The following is a 14,526-nucleotide window of genomic DNA, read 5'->3' on the forward strand; positions in this document are numbered from 1 at the left end:
ATTGGTACCAGCCCTCTTACACCACAATGAAAGGTTAGCTATCGACATGGTCCCTGGGAAGGAGGGACTGGAGAGGGGGGGGGATGGCCTGATCTTGACTTGAACAGGGTTGCTGAGCCGCAAAGATGAAAGCGTCCTGGGGGAGCAGAATATTCCAGGAGATAACGTCGTCTTCTACGTTCCCCTGGTGAAGGAAGATACCCTTTCTCCGAGCTCTGCCATAAAGCATGAGCACAGTCACCCTCCTGGTTTTCTTTACCGTGGCCGCAGGTGGAATTGCGAAATGGGTGGGAAGAAAAAGGGAAAGAAGTCCCAAAAATTACAAGAGCGATGCAAATGATCAGATTTCCAGACCGCGAAGTGGTGTGAGCTGCTGACCTCCTCGTCTCCGCTAATTCTCAGCCCTCTTCGTGGCCCCAGGTGTGTCTGACCCTGACAGCCAAGCGCATGGCGCGCAAGAACTGCCTGGTGAAGAACCTGGAGGCCGTGGAGACGCTGGGCTCCACGTCCACCATCTGCTCCGACAAGACGGGCACCCTCACCCAGAACCGCATGACCGTCGCCCACATGTGGTTCGACAAGACCGTACACAAGGCCGACACCAGCGAGGAGCAGACCGGTGACTCGAGCGGCGTGGGGGGCCCAACCGTGGAGGGGCCGGGGGTGGCGTGTGGGCCGAGGGAGCGCTGACACAGAGGACAACTGGGTCCTGAGCGCGGGCGAGGGCTGTCCCTGTCAAGGGCTGGGGGACAGAGCAGGAGGCGAGGAAGTCACCGGCTTCACACTCCCCGCCCCCCACCCTGCTCACGAGCCGCTGCTTTTCCCTAGGGAAAACATTCGCCAAGAGCTCTGTGACCTGGTTCATCCTGGCCCGGATCGCCGGCCTCTGCAACCGAGCCGACTTTAAGGCTCATCAGGAGAACCTTCCCATTGCTAAGGTATCGGGCCTGTGGGGGCAGCCGATGCCTCGGGGTCCAGGTGTGCCCCGCCCTCTCCCCCAGAAATCTCTATCCCGGCGCTCAGGTATTGCCCCCAGGTCCTCCCCGTCGCACCCCTCGCCCTGTGCCGCACCCCTCACGCTCACCGTGCAAACCCCGTCCTGGCAGCGGGAGACGACGGGGGACGCCTCCGAGTCAGCCCTCCTCAAGTTCATCGAGCAGTCGTACAGCTCTGTGAAGGAGATGAGAGAGAAAAACCCCAAGGTGGCCGAGATCCCCTTTAATTCCACCAACAAGTACCAGGTACGGAGCCCGTGCAGGTAAAATGGGGGCGGAGGCGGGCTCGTGGTTTGGGGAAGCAGGAGCTTTGCCTTGCCTTGGGCCTCCCCTCTGAACAGTCGGATAGAGACAGTGGAGACCCGGCGCCCCCTCAAGAGGAAGGCTCAGCTCAGGAGAAAGGGACCAGCAGGTAAAGGAAGGAACAGGTGTAAAGGAAGAGGCATTCGATCCCCGATCCCCAGCCAAGCGTGGCGCTCCGTCCCCAGTGGAGAGAGACAGCGGGAAGTGTCCTGTGGGTAGGACAGGCTGGTTGGTGACAGTCGCGGTAGAGCCTCCTGCAGCCGTGCAGGTGCACCGTGGCCGTGTCTCTGGGGCTCCTGCAAGGTTTGCTCCTGTGAAACAAGGCTGGGTTGGCAAGGCGCTCCCCGGAAGCCCCGACTGCATCCCACGCCTGTGATTCTAGCAGCTGGGGGCGGGGCGGGGCCCCAGCACCTTTGTGAAGCTCTGTCCCGGGGCAGGCGTGACAAGCGAAGGGGATTCACGGGCTGAGGGGCAGTGGTGGGGCACCAACCCCGGGGAGCAGGGGACAGCTTGGCAAAGCCGGGGGGACCTTCCCACACGAGGTCCCGCCCACCTTGAAGAGGGAGGGGGCTGTGGGGGGGAGCCGGGGGAGGGGGTCCGGGTGTCACCGCGCCTGGAGCGCCACCGGTCGGGTTTGGGGCTCCCAGCACAGTCGTGGTCGGCTCAGCGAAGGGACTTTCTCCACGTACACGGGCTACCACGAAGGTCAGACGTCCAGGTGTGGGTGACAGAGAAGCAACGAGACTCCCCAAAAGTCCGTTTTGTCGCCCGGTCTTAGAAACCCAGAACCGTACCCACTTGGCAGCTCAGGGACGAACATCAGAACAACACAGAGAAGCTTAGCGGGGCTCTGTGCGAGGGCGAGCCCGTCGAGCGTTGCACGTGAACACTGCTGAGAGAGCAGAGCCCCCAAATCCTCCTCGCGAGGGGAAAAAATCATAACTAAAAAAATAATAATACAATAACAAAAGCTATGTAGAGTTTTGAGTTTCTAGGACCCAACTGCCTATGTTTTCGCACTGAATGATGAGTAAGAGTTAAACAGACAGATGCAGAACCTTTCCGTCTGGGCCGGCTTCGGGTCCACGGGATGAGACAGGTCTCACTCACTTCTACTTTTTTCTGACGTTCAGTGGCCTCACGACCCAGACAAGAATCCGTGCTTGGCGGGGCCGGCGTAAAGCCCGGGACTGCGAAGTACCTACTTGTTCCTTCTTGTGATTTAAAATAAAAGCACAACGTATCCATGACATTTGTTGGGACGTCCAACAAAATAGCAACTTTGCCCCAAACAACGAAGTTGGTGCGTTTTCTGAGTATCCTGTGAAAAGGACCAGCTCTTCCTCTGTGGCGCCCACCCCGGGGGAGCTCAGCCAGCCGGGCGCTGCCATCGCGGGTGGGCTCTGGGGGCAGCGGAGACCCCCCGCTCTGCGAGGCCATCCCAGCCCTGTGTCACCTGCAGGCTTCGTGTCTTCCTCACTCTCAGACTGAAATGAAAGGCAGGGTCTCCGTTCTGATAGTGCCAGACTTCTCCCATCTTTTTATCTGTAATTTCTATCAAGATGTGATTTTTTTGTGACCAAGTTACTGGCTTATACGTAAGTCTTGCTGCCTCCTCCAATAATCCCCAGTAAATAGGGAACAAATACGTACTAAGCACTCAGGAAATCAAGCTTTTTAAACCTCTTAACAGCTTTCTGGTTAAACAAGTTAAGATTTTCCCTCTTAACTGCTTAGGCATATTTTGAATATAACAGAATTATAGGAAATATTTGAAGGTTTTTAATGGGACGGTTTTAATAGCAGTTTACACACAGGCTTCCCACCTTGGTTATCCTCTGGGGCGGTGTGGTCCGGCCCCCTCTGCCCCCCTCCTTTCAAGGTGCCGGTTTGCTGACCCAACAGCCTTCATACCGGGAAGTTCCTGGCTGGGAAGAGGACCTCCATCATAGCTCCTGCTCCCAGATCAGAGATCAAGGGAAAATGCAAAACCGAAATGCATGTCATTCCTCTCTCCTCCTGGCCTGTGGTCTCCTCGGATCCACTGTGAATCTGGCCTTCCTGCCCCCAGCCCACCACGCCAACCCCAGCCCCAACCCCAGCCCCAACCCCAACCCCAACCCCACTGCTAGCCCCTGGGACTTCTCACGCTGCTGGGAGAGTGGCAGAGGGATGACGATGACTAGCCTATTTCTGGATTGTGCTTTGTGGTTTTCCAAGTACGTTTTTTACAGATAATCTGACCCCCAAACGGCACGGACGTTTCTCATTCAAACACCAATGTTTCTCCATAAACACAGTACAGTATTGTCCGTGAACTTTCTCTTCCTGGTGATTTTCCTAACATTTTCTTTTCTCGAGCTCGCTTTACTCTGAGAACACAGCCTATAATACCTAGTACATACAGAATATGTGTTAAGTGACTATTGATGTTATTGGCAAGGTTTTGGGTCAACAGTGAACTATGTTAGTAGTTAGGTTTGGCGGAGCCCAAAGATCTATGTGGGTTTTTGACTGTACTATGTCTCATAAAAACCCAATGGAGTCGGCAGCACAGAATCTTTTGCATCGTATCAAAGGACTAAGGTTTTGAGAGGTTCAGTGGATTGACCTGAAATCACAAAGCATCCCGGCGGGTGGGACGCAGGCCTGTGGCCCCCACGTTCTCTTCCCTGTCTCCCCTGCTGCCTCTGCGGGGACCACACTTGTGCTTTCCAGAAGTGAGAACCTGCTTGTGCCCTGAGCTCCGGCGGAGATAGCAGAGATCTGTGTGCAAATAACAGCAGGCTGGGATCCCCGGGCAGGAGAAGGGGTGGGCTCGACCCTGAGTTGGACTTGACCGGAGGGAGGGCGCTGCACTGGAGTTAGGGCACAAAGGAAACAGCGAAGGGCATGTGGACCGAGTCGCCTAGTGTTTTACCTTCAAAAACTTTGCCCCTGCTTTTCTGCCCCAACCCTTGCTCCCCCTCCTGCTGCAAGGAGTCTCCCTCTCTCGTCCCCAGGTGTCCATCCACCTGCAGGACGACAGCTCCCCGACCCACGTGCTGATGATGAAGGGGGCCCCGGAGAGGATCTTAGAGTTTTGCTCTTCTTACCTTCTGAAGGGGGTGGAGTACCCCATGGACGACGAGATGAGGAGAGACTTCCAGAACACCTACCTGGAACTAGGAGGCCTGGGGGAACGTGTGCTGGGTAAGGGGCTGTGCAAGATAACATCCAAATGGTTATTTGTGGGGTGAAATATCGAAAATGTTGGGGTGAGAGAGACAGGGATGCAGGCTGCTGAATGACTACCGGTCCCTCTGTCTCTCCCCAGGGTTCTGCTTCTTGACTCTGCCAAGCACTTTCTCCAAGGGATTCAAGTTTAATACAGATGAAATCAATTTTCCCATGGATAACCTTTGTTTTGTGGGGCTCATATCCATGATTGACCCTCCCCGAGCTGCAGTGCCTGACGCTGTGGGCAAGTGTCGTAGTGCAGGGATTAAGGTAAACTCCTGACCATGTCCCACGCCCCTGAAGTCCTCTGACCTGTCACAACCCGGAGCAACCGTAGAAAGCCTCGCCTAGAATAGGTTCTTCGTAATCTTGGTTTAACTGAATTGGTGTCTGTTTCCTTGAGCTTATGATTCTTAGTCTTAACAGAGAACCTAATAGGAAATAGTGAGTTTCTTCTGTAGTCAGAATCCTGTCTTGCCTTGAACATTAAGATCACCAGGGGTCCTTTAAAATCTGATGCCTAGCCCTTCCCCCCAACCCAGAGGCTCCCTCGATAGAGCGTGCGACTCTTGATCTCAGAGTTGTGAGTTCAAGCCCCACACTGGGCGTAGAGATTACTTTAATTAATTAATTAAATTTAAAAAACATCTGATGCTTAGCCCATACCGCAGACCCATTAAATAGGAAAGTCTCAGGGCAGGCATCTGCATGCTTCAAACTTTTTTTAAAGATTTTTATGTATTGATTATTCATTTGAGAGAGAGAGAGAGAGAGAGCACAAGCAGGGGGAGCAGCAGAGGGAGAGGGAGAAACAGACTCCCCGCTGAGCAGGGAGCCCCATGTGGAGATCATGACCTGAGCCGAAGGCAGAGACACTTAACCGACTGAGCCACCCAGGCGCCCCGTCTCTTAAAACTTCCTTAGAGATGTCACTAGGCAGGTAAGTTTGAGAATCGGTGTCCTAGGGTTGCGCACGTGACTCATCTAGGGGTTTTGTCGGAAGCCAAAATCTCAATTCTGCAGGTCTAAGACACCCTGAGATCCTGTGTTTGTAACCAGCTCCCAGGTGATGCCTCGCTGCCGGTCTGCAGACCACAGCAGGAGTAGCAAAGGGCTAGAAGATGTCGGGGAAAGGTGCTGCTGGGAGGGGTCTGGGGGCTGGAGTGGGTGCCACAGGGGCTGAGCCGTGGAGAGCTGGGCCCTCAGGGCACCAGCCTCGGGGTGAACAGCTGCACTTACAGGTACGGGTCCAGGAGTAAAAGCTAGAAACCGCAAACAGTCGGTCTGAGAGTGAAACACAGCTGCAGAACACACACCCAGGGGTGGGAATCCCAACTTGGCCAGGAGGGGAGGAGGGCTCAGACTTCATGGGAGTCCTCTAGTTCTGAGGCGTTCTGCAGCCCCGTTCCAGGTCACATTCTAAGACTCCCCTACGCCCTCCCAGGTCAGAGATTGACGCCTTTCCTGCTTCTGCCTGATATTCTGGATCTCGGACCTGGGGTCTCGAGAGCAGGTGGGAGGGCGGGGGGCACTGGAGGTATTTAGGGAGAAGGAGGGGCTGTCGGTTAGAGCTGGTTTGCCTGGGGGCCGCTGGACCATGCCGAGTTCAATGATTGGTCGCTGGAGTGAGGACCGAGGGACGGACGTAGGAACTGTTTGGCGTGGGGTCTCTAACCACCACGCGCTGTTGGGGCGGCCAGTTTGCTGGAGCAGCAGCTCCGACACAGCCCGTCCGCACAGAGCCCCCAGTGTCCCGACCTCCCCCGGCCCTCGAAGCTCCCACGCTGCCCCGTGGGCGCCAGCTGGGGAAGGGCCCACCCGGGTTCTCTGAGCCTTGAGGTGGCCATTGGAACAGGGAATCACGCTGGGGGTATGAAACGCATCTCCTCTGGGCATCTGTGGGTCCCTTAGAGCAAGATGGAGAGACTTACAATGTCAGCCAAGGCAGGGAGGCCCGAACGGGGCCGAAGGGCTGATCTAGTGAGTGTTATCCCCACCCGCAGCCGGCGAGCCGGAGGCCCGCCGCTGGAGCAGGAGGCCCTGGGGAGGAGGCCCTGTCTGGCCTCCTGGCCCAGGAGGCCCTGTCTGGGCCAGTCCGTGTCCTGGGCACAGGCTTACAGTTCACACTACCACTTCTCACGTCTCCTGGACCCGAAGCGGGCACAACTTGGGCAGACCCGGTGAGAAATTCTGAATTGGCCCCCTTTCCCTATAGGGGCATGAAAGACGGACACACGATGCTGTCCCTAGAAGAGGACAAATGTAATAGATCTACGGCGGGTTGTCACACAGGGTAGACCCTCCCAGGGCTGGTTCCAAAATGGCCTTGATGCAGAGCCGAGCCGAGAGCCCTGGGGTCACAGGACAGCAAAGGTCTTACAAGGACATGATGGCAGGGCCGGGGCTTCCCACGTCGGGCCTCGTGCTCGGGCCCTTGGAATAAATGTAATTTAAAAATGAATAAAAGTATCCCTTATATTTGCTGCTCACTGAGGCTGTCGGCGCTGTGAAGGTGTCTGGCCTCACAGTGAACCTGGCCTCCTCCAAGGAGGGCAGGCAGGCCACCAGGCCAACAGCCGTGTCACCAACACCAGACTCCGCCTCTCGGACGGGCCCAATGTGGGCAGAGAAGGGACAAGGGGACCAGAGGGCAGCTCGCAAGACTACGTGGGAACAGCAGAGCCACAGTCAGCTCCCACAAGCTGGAGAGGACGTCCCTTAAGTCCCTGACGGATCCCAGAAACCGTGAAATGTCCTTTACCTCAAAGGGAACCATTCTCGGCAGGACTCGCATCCTGGGAACTCAGTCTTGGGGAGACCGGCCTGGTGTTTTTCTTTCTCCAGCCTGGCCTGGAGGTGGACCTGCTGGAAACCAGTACGGAACAGTCCCTTTGAGTGGTCAGATGGGGCAGGTGCCGGCGGCGGGGGAGGCGGCCGGGAGGGCAGCGCACCTGCCCCAGGTCCCCGGTCACCACGGAGAAGCCCCTGGGAGGCTGTCTGGGCGAGGGGAGCCTGAAGGGCGTCTCATCGCGAACGTCGGAAGTGCGCATGCAGTCACCCCACAAGGCCGCGTTGGTGAGATCCGGACACTCGCCATCCGTGGTGCGGGTACAGCGGCCGATCGGGCGTGCCTGGGGCCACACGGACGTCCGCGTCACCACCTCCCTTCAGCAAGCCCGGCCTGGAGTCCCGCTGCTCTCAGGCCAGCAGCCACAGTGAGACGGGCTCTGGGAAAAACTCCCTACAGGCTTGTTTCCATGCTCTGAAAGCAAACAGATGGACCTTTCCGGAACTTTCCCAGGACAATTCAGTCACAGCCCCACAGCTGCCTTTCCCTCCATCGGAGCCGGGAAGGCCTTGCACCCTGAGGGCCCTCGGGAGCCTGGGCCGGGCTTCTTGAGAAACACTCGTTCATTCCCGCCTCTGACGGCGGCTTGTGGACCGCGGGCTGCGGCCAGGCTCTGCGCCAGAGCGAAGCTTCGCAGGCAGCCCAGACCCGGCCCATCCTGGCCGAGCGCTCCACCGGTGGACAGAGACGCCCGCCCCACGCGGAGCAGGAGGAGGGCTGGCAGAGGGAACAGAGTGCCAGGACAGCCCGGAGCCAGGCCCCTGTGCTTTGGGGAGCCAGGGGACAGGGCTGGGGCTGGTCCGGACATCTGCAGAAGGGCCGGAACCCAGGGGAGACCCCAGGGAAGCGAGACCAAGAGTGAGGGTCGGAGCACACCTGGGCCTGGGGGATGCTTTGGCAGGCAGACGGACTACCCCAAACGCCCCTTTATTACCATGTGTTTTACGTGTAGGTACTTGTCTTTTCAGCTTAAAGAGACAGGATAGCCCTGGAACGATTCCGTGAAATTCCAAATATAGTAATATACCCAAATCCCCAGCTTATGCCTGGGAAACCTAGAACCCGAACTGTTCTGTGTGTTTCGGTCTGGTGGTCCCGACCCAGTCCCAGGGGGTGAAGCCACCACAGCCGAAGTCCTTGGGGATGAACTATGAATGGCCCCTTGGCATGAAGGCGGTGATCCGTTAGGTCCTGGAGAGAAAGGCTAAGGGTCCAGGACCCCCTGGAGATGATTCGGCTCCCCTCCTTCCCCTCCTGACCCAGGTGATCATGGTGACCGGAGACCACCCCATCACAGCCAAGGCCATCGCCAAAGGTGTGGGCATCATATCAGAAGGCAACGAGACCGTGGAGGACATTGCGGCCCGGCTCCAGGTCCCTGTCAGCCAGGTCAACTCCAGGTGGGCCCCTAGAGAACTCAGATCCGCCGTGTCTCCCCCCATCCTCAGCCGCCCCATGCTGACCCCATTCCCCACAGTTCCTGGAGGTTCCTGCGGTCGGTAGGACGTGTAGGGTTTATTTAGTGCAAAATAAGACATAATAGGAAAAGGACTAAGTGACTATGCCGGTGGGTTTTCAGAGGAAGTAGACGGAAGGGCGCAGAGCCAAGGGAGGAGCGGGTGGGAAGCAGGGAGGGGTGCAGCGTGTCTGTCCGGGGACAGTGGGCTGCTGGAGACAAGCGAGGAGCCGGACTGAAAGCAGAAACAGGCGGTCACGGCGGAGGCTGGACCGAGGCACCAGGACCCCTCTGAGCACTCTGCACTGGCTTTTGAAATCCTTTCCTCAGGGAAGCCAAGGCCATCGTGGTGCACGGCTCCGACCTGAAGGACATGACGTCGGAGCAGCTGGACCAGGTCCTCAAGAACCACACGGAGATCGTGTTCGCGCGGACGTCCCCGCAGCAGAAGCTCATCATCGTGGAGGGCTGCCAGCGGCAGGTGAGCAGGACGGGGCGCCCTGGGGCGCCTGGCTCAGCCCTGCCCCCAACCTCCTCAGGCTGGTTGGGCGGCTCCAAGGAGCAACCTGTCCAGAGCCCCGAGATGGGCGTCCGCTGGGGCCCCCGAGAGTTTTCGCGTCTCAGGAGGATCAGGAGACAGAAGGGCCGAGAAACAAGGGATGATGGGATCAGAGTGACCTCTGGGACTTGTCTCGCTCCGACTCAGGGATAACATCACCGTTCTGGGCCTCGTGCAGGGGGCCATCGTGGCGGTGACCGGGGACGGCGTGAACGACTCCCCCGCGCTGAAGAAGGCGGACATCGGCATCGCCATGGGCATCACGGGCTCCGACGTGTCCAAGCAGGCCGCCGACATGATCCTGCTGGACGACAACTTTGCCTCCATCGTCACGGGCGTGGAGGAGGGTGAGGGGTCAGGGTGCCCATCAGCTCAGGCGCCAGTCGGGCGGGAGCTGGTGTCCCTTTGCTCATCATTCCACTTCCGTGGTCCTGTACAGACTGGGAACAATCGGTGTAAGAGACAATTCCGTCAGTTAGACTTGGCCATGGTTGGGCATCACTGTGGGGGGCCCTTCTGTATGAGGCCGAGGGCACGGGCAGACTGAAGGAGGCCGGGACTCTGGTCTCGCAGCGTGTCTCTGTCCCCTCGCACACATTCCGGCGGGTCTATCCCAGGTTCTGAGACGTAGCTGTTCTCTGGGACGACTCCATCGTGGGGGGCCCTGGGAACTGGTGGCCTGAATGATGCTGACTCAGCGAGATCAGCCAGAGCCGATCTGGGACTGTCAGCACGAGCAGGTCGAGCGCCCCCTTTCCCAGAAACTTCTGCAGACCACACCCACCGGCGAGCAGGACGGCCCCGGAGTCCTGCTTCCCGGGCTCCCCGCTCCCTGCCTGCGCCCATGTTACTGAAACCTATGACAAACCACATGAGAGTAACAGCTGCACCATTTTTTCTGAGACCTAGTGAGATCCCGACGCTTCGCTCCGTATCTGGTTCCATTCGGTTCCGTGTATGTGCGGAGCACCAGCCCCATGCCAGGCTCCGTTCTAGACGCTGGGATGCAACAGCGCGAGATAAGAAGACACAAATCCCTGCCCTCGTGCTCCTTCGTTTCTGGTGTAGCAGGACAGACAGACAGGGAACCGCACTGTGCATTACAAGGACATAAGGACAACGGGGCTGGGCTTATATGGTTCTTGAAAGGGCCGTCAGGGAGCGACGCAAGCCATCTTGCAAGGCAGGAGGAATGAGGTTCGGGGAGTGAGAGGGGCCCCAGGTCACAAGCTATTGGGGCAGAACACACGACTGGAACCCAAGTCTGGACTCTTCACCTCGGCCTTGAACTTCTAGGGGCCTCTATGCTGCTGTTCTCAGACATCTCTGCGAATCAGCGGGGCCCGGCCCCCCTCCCTCTCGGCGATCAGGTGCCATTAGCCCCACTGATCCGAGGACAAGGAGGCACAGGCCTGGCGGGCTAAGGAGTGTGGCTCCGAAGAATCGTGTGATTCGGGAACAAAGCTGGGAACGAGACCCGGTGGAGGTCTCCGACCTCCAGACCCTTCCAGGGGCTGTGACGCTGCTTTGTAGCATTCTCTGTCCAGGGGCCGGCGTGCGGGTGGTGTCCTCTTGGCACCGCTCACAGAAGGGGCGCTTTCCTCCCCCAGGCCGCCTGATCTTCGACAACCTGAAGAAGTCCATCGCGTACACCCTGACCAGCAACATCCCCGAGATCACGCCCTTCCTGCTCTTCATCATCCTCAGCATCCCCCTGCCTCTGGGCACCGTGACCATCCTCTGCATCGACCTGGGCACCGACATGGTGAGGCCCGAACCGGGAGCCGGCTCGCAGTGCCCCAGGGGAACCGGGGAGCAGGAGAAGGCTGTGTCCAGAGGGAGGGACAGAGCTCGCGTGAGTCACTCCCGTGTTTGCTTCTGAACTTTGTGTCCCTCGTCACACCCACCCTCTGTCCTCCAGGTCCCGGCCATCTCCTTGGCTTACGAGTCCCCCGAAAGTGACATCATGAAGAGGGCCCCCCGGAATCCAAAGACTGACAACCTGGTGAACAATCGCCTCATCGGCATGGCCTACGGGCAGATCGGTGCGGCCGGAGGCATGAGGGGCTGGGGCAGCGGGGGGTGGCCGCACCTGCCGGGCCACGGGCATCAGGGAGATGCTCTCGTGACAGCAAACTGGGTGCTGGGCCCTGGGGACACAAAGCCACTGCTGTCTGATGTGCCCTTGACTTGAGAGCCCAGCCGAGAAGGAACAGACATACATAGACCGATGGCATCTTTCCCAGGGCTGAGAAAGGAGCACGTACAGATTGTGCGACGGCGGAACAGAGCAGGGGGCTCAGGGGCCAGGAGGACAGTCAGGGAGGCGGGTGGGGGGAGCAGGGCTCGCGCCTGGTACTAGAAGGTCACAGAGGCACCGTGAGCCAGAGGAGGGGGAACTCACACGCCTGCTTGTGGAAGAGCGAATGACCGGTTTGGGGGAGCCCGGGCTCGTGAGAAAGGCACGGTAGGGGTGAGGCTGTGGCCACAGGCAGCACTTCCCCGGGCCCGCCTTAAAAGGCACTGGCGAGCCATTAGAAGTCTTTGCTCCCGAGTTGCCGGGGCCGTGTTCCAGGTTGCCGGTGAGGGACGGACAGGGGAGGCCTCCCCAAGGTCTAGAGGAGGAAACACACAGAGAAAGCACAGATTGAGAAGCCAGACCTGTGTGTGAATCCCGGTCTCGCCACTTACTGCCTGTATGACCTTGGACGAGGGCTGAATCTTTTCTGTGCCGCAGTTTCCCCATCTCTGAAAGGTGAATGATAGCTTACGGTTGTCATGAGGATCGAGGTCCACAGGGACTTGGTACGCCGCTCAGCAGACGGTGGACAGACTCTGGCGCCCGCTATCGCCATGGCCGGGCTTGGCAGACGCAGGCGTCGACGAAAGGACAGGCCAGGGGCAGAGGGGGAGACGTGAGGAGAGGACAGGACCTGATGGGGTCCGCACGTGAGAGGAAGTGGACGCAGAAGAGTCCGGCGCTCGCTCCGTGGAAAGAAAAAAGGATCCTCTCCAGGGTCCTTTGAGTTTTCAGGTTCTGTGACTCAGAGATGACTCTGGTTTAGAGCCCAGAGACAAATGTCAGGGCTTGGAGACAAGTCCTACAGAGTGAAGGGATCAGGTCGCTGATGGCAAGCGTCTCCAGCCCTGAAAGCTCAGACACCCATCAGCCCAGCTAGAAGCCGGCCATGACCTTCCACGGTCTGCCTTTTGAGGTCCTGCTCTGAACCAGGTCCCTCTGTCCCGTGACTGTCATTCACAGGCATGATCCAGGCTCTGGCTGGGTTCTTCACCTACTTTGTGATCCTGGCCGAGAACGGCTTCAAGCCCCTTGACCTGCTGGGTATCCGCCTGAACTGGGACGACCGGTTCTCCAATGACCTGGAGGACAGCTACGGACAGCAGTGGGTGAGTTGAGGGGGTGACGCCAGAGACAGTGACTGGGAAGGGCGAAAAAGGGACAGAGAGACAGACAGAGCTGACGCCTCCTCCTCTCCAGTCCTACGTGACCTCAATCTCCCATTGCATCAGCAAATCCTCTTCAAAGGAAGACTTTTCAAAGGATGACTTCATTTCTGTTCATTCCTGTTCATTCCTGCCGTCTGTCACCTGTCCTTACCCTGCTGGGTCTTTCAGCTTCCTTGCACCTGGAGGTCTTCCTCAACACGTCAACTTTGGGGGGCTGATTTCTGTGTTTCCAGGTTCTTGGCATCATTACCTCAGAAGTGAGTGCTGGGTCTTCTCTCTCTGTTTCGCTCCCTCCTTCCATGGGGTTCAGATAGCATGACTTCAAGTCTGAAAACCTATGTGCTTTGTACCTCCCTTTCTCACCTCTCTAAACTTGTTCAACATCAAGGATGCCTCTGTAGTAGTCTTTCCTAAAGCCCAAGATGAATGAGGTTCAAACTGAAGCCCTCTGGCCAGCAGGATGTGTCCAAGAATTTTAGTATGTTGTTTTCCTACCTGTGAACGTGCCTGTCCCGATTTGTAAAACAGTGGGCGACGTGACACCAATTATTGCTAGACTCGTAGGACCGCAGAGGACGCAGAGTCTATAGGAGACACATAGTCTGTTATCATCACTCTGTAAACAAGGAAACTGAGTCTAGAAAGGTTTGGCGGTTTGCGCCGAGTCCCACGGGGCATCCCTAGAAAGGCTTCTAGGGAGCTCCGCTCTGGTTCCTGCCCGGCACCTTCCTCCTTCTCCATGATGCCTCCAAACCAAGCTAACTGTAGGTTTCTCAAAAGTAGGTTAGAATCCTGGTTGTTGGAAAGGTGCTCCTGGTACATACTTGGCTTCCCCTAGCCGAGCTCCACGAGACCATCAGAGGTCAATTGTTCTCAGCCATCAAGATCACTCCTGGGTCTAATGATGCCCAAAGTCATTACCTTGTCAGCATCTCCTCGATCCTCAAGTCCAGCCTTTGTTAGTTTTATATCTTGATAACATCTCCCTGCTGCTAAGACACAGCTCAACATATATTTATTTGTAATAAATTAAAGGTAATTAAAATTAATTTGAAGTAGCACCAAATTACATCAAAGACATCTTGAAGTATTGCAGAATGGGTTGAGAACAACTGCCCGGAGGAATAAGTTCATAAAGGCAGGGTCTATGCGTCTTCCCATGCCATAATCTTCAGATAATCTCATAGGGACCATCCCCCCAGCCCCAACCAGGAAGGACTCCATAGACTGCTAGAACCAGGGAAAGCTCCCTACCTTCTAAATACATCTCGCCATCAATTCCACTGATCACCACTTCCTCATCCAGGAAGCATCTTCTCGGTTCCAGATGCTCTTCTGGCACTGGGGGGTATGGTAGTGAACAAACATGGTCAATTTATTGTTCTGGCAGAGTTTATACTCTAGCTAGGAGCAGGGGTGGGAGGGGAGACAGCTAATGACCAAATATGAAACCTATAGGATCCATGGAACTTGAGTCCGAGTCGAGTCCGGGAAGTGTTGGAATTGAGACACCAGAGTGGGTGGGATGGAGAGGTCAAAGCTGTGGTCAGAAAGGAGGGATGCTTGGAATGGAAATCCCAGAGAAACCAGCCTTCAGCAAGGACAGATCCACGGTGTGACATGGGCACCAGCAGCCCAGGTGGGGAGCGGAGGGCCACCTCCCTGGAGAGGCAGACCG

At 57.2% G+C, this 14,526-nt stretch overlaps 1 protein-coding gene and 1 long non-coding RNA gene across 2 annotated transcripts in view; one reads left to right on the forward strand and one right to left on the reverse strand.

Annotated features, from left to right (window-relative positions):
- Positions 1 to 14,526, forward strand: part of LOC308356258 (sodium/potassium-transporting ATPase subunit alpha-4) — a gene marked incomplete at both ends in the record, with an annotated part of 28,977 nt that overhangs the window by 9,675 nt on the left and 4,776 nt on the right. The window contains 11 exons of the mRNA XM_080825104.1: positions 421 to 619; positions 829 to 938; positions 1,107 to 1,241; positions 4,301 to 4,490; positions 4,615 to 4,787; positions 8,629 to 8,765; positions 9,152 to 9,302; positions 9,559 to 9,727; positions 10,991 to 11,145; positions 11,302 to 11,425; positions 12,643 to 12,788. Of these exons, the coding sequence (XP_080681230.1) occupies positions 421 to 619; positions 829 to 938; positions 1,107 to 1,241; positions 4,301 to 4,490; positions 4,615 to 4,787; positions 8,629 to 8,765; positions 9,152 to 9,302; positions 9,559 to 9,727; positions 10,991 to 11,145; positions 11,302 to 11,425; positions 12,643 to 12,788 (1,689 nt within the window). The remainder of the gene's footprint in view (positions 1 to 420; positions 620 to 828; positions 939 to 1,106; positions 1,242 to 4,300; positions 4,491 to 4,614; positions 4,788 to 8,628; positions 8,766 to 9,151; positions 9,303 to 9,558; positions 9,728 to 10,990; positions 11,146 to 11,301; positions 11,426 to 12,642; positions 12,789 to 14,526) is intronic.
- Positions 1 to 14,526, reverse strand: part of LOC308356260 — a 22,695-nt gene continuing 8,169 nt past the window's right edge. Inside the window, exon 3 of the long non-coding RNA XR_013968066.1 lies at positions 1 to 1,170. This is a non-coding gene — a long non-coding RNA (uncharacterized lncRNA). The remainder of the gene's footprint in view (positions 1,171 to 14,526) is intronic.

The sequence above is a fragment of the Martes martes genome (genome assembly GCF_963455335.1).
Source record: "Martes martes genome assembly, chromosome: 15".
Taxonomy (NCBI): Eukaryota; Metazoa; Chordata; class Mammalia; order Carnivora; family Mustelidae; genus Martes; species Martes martes.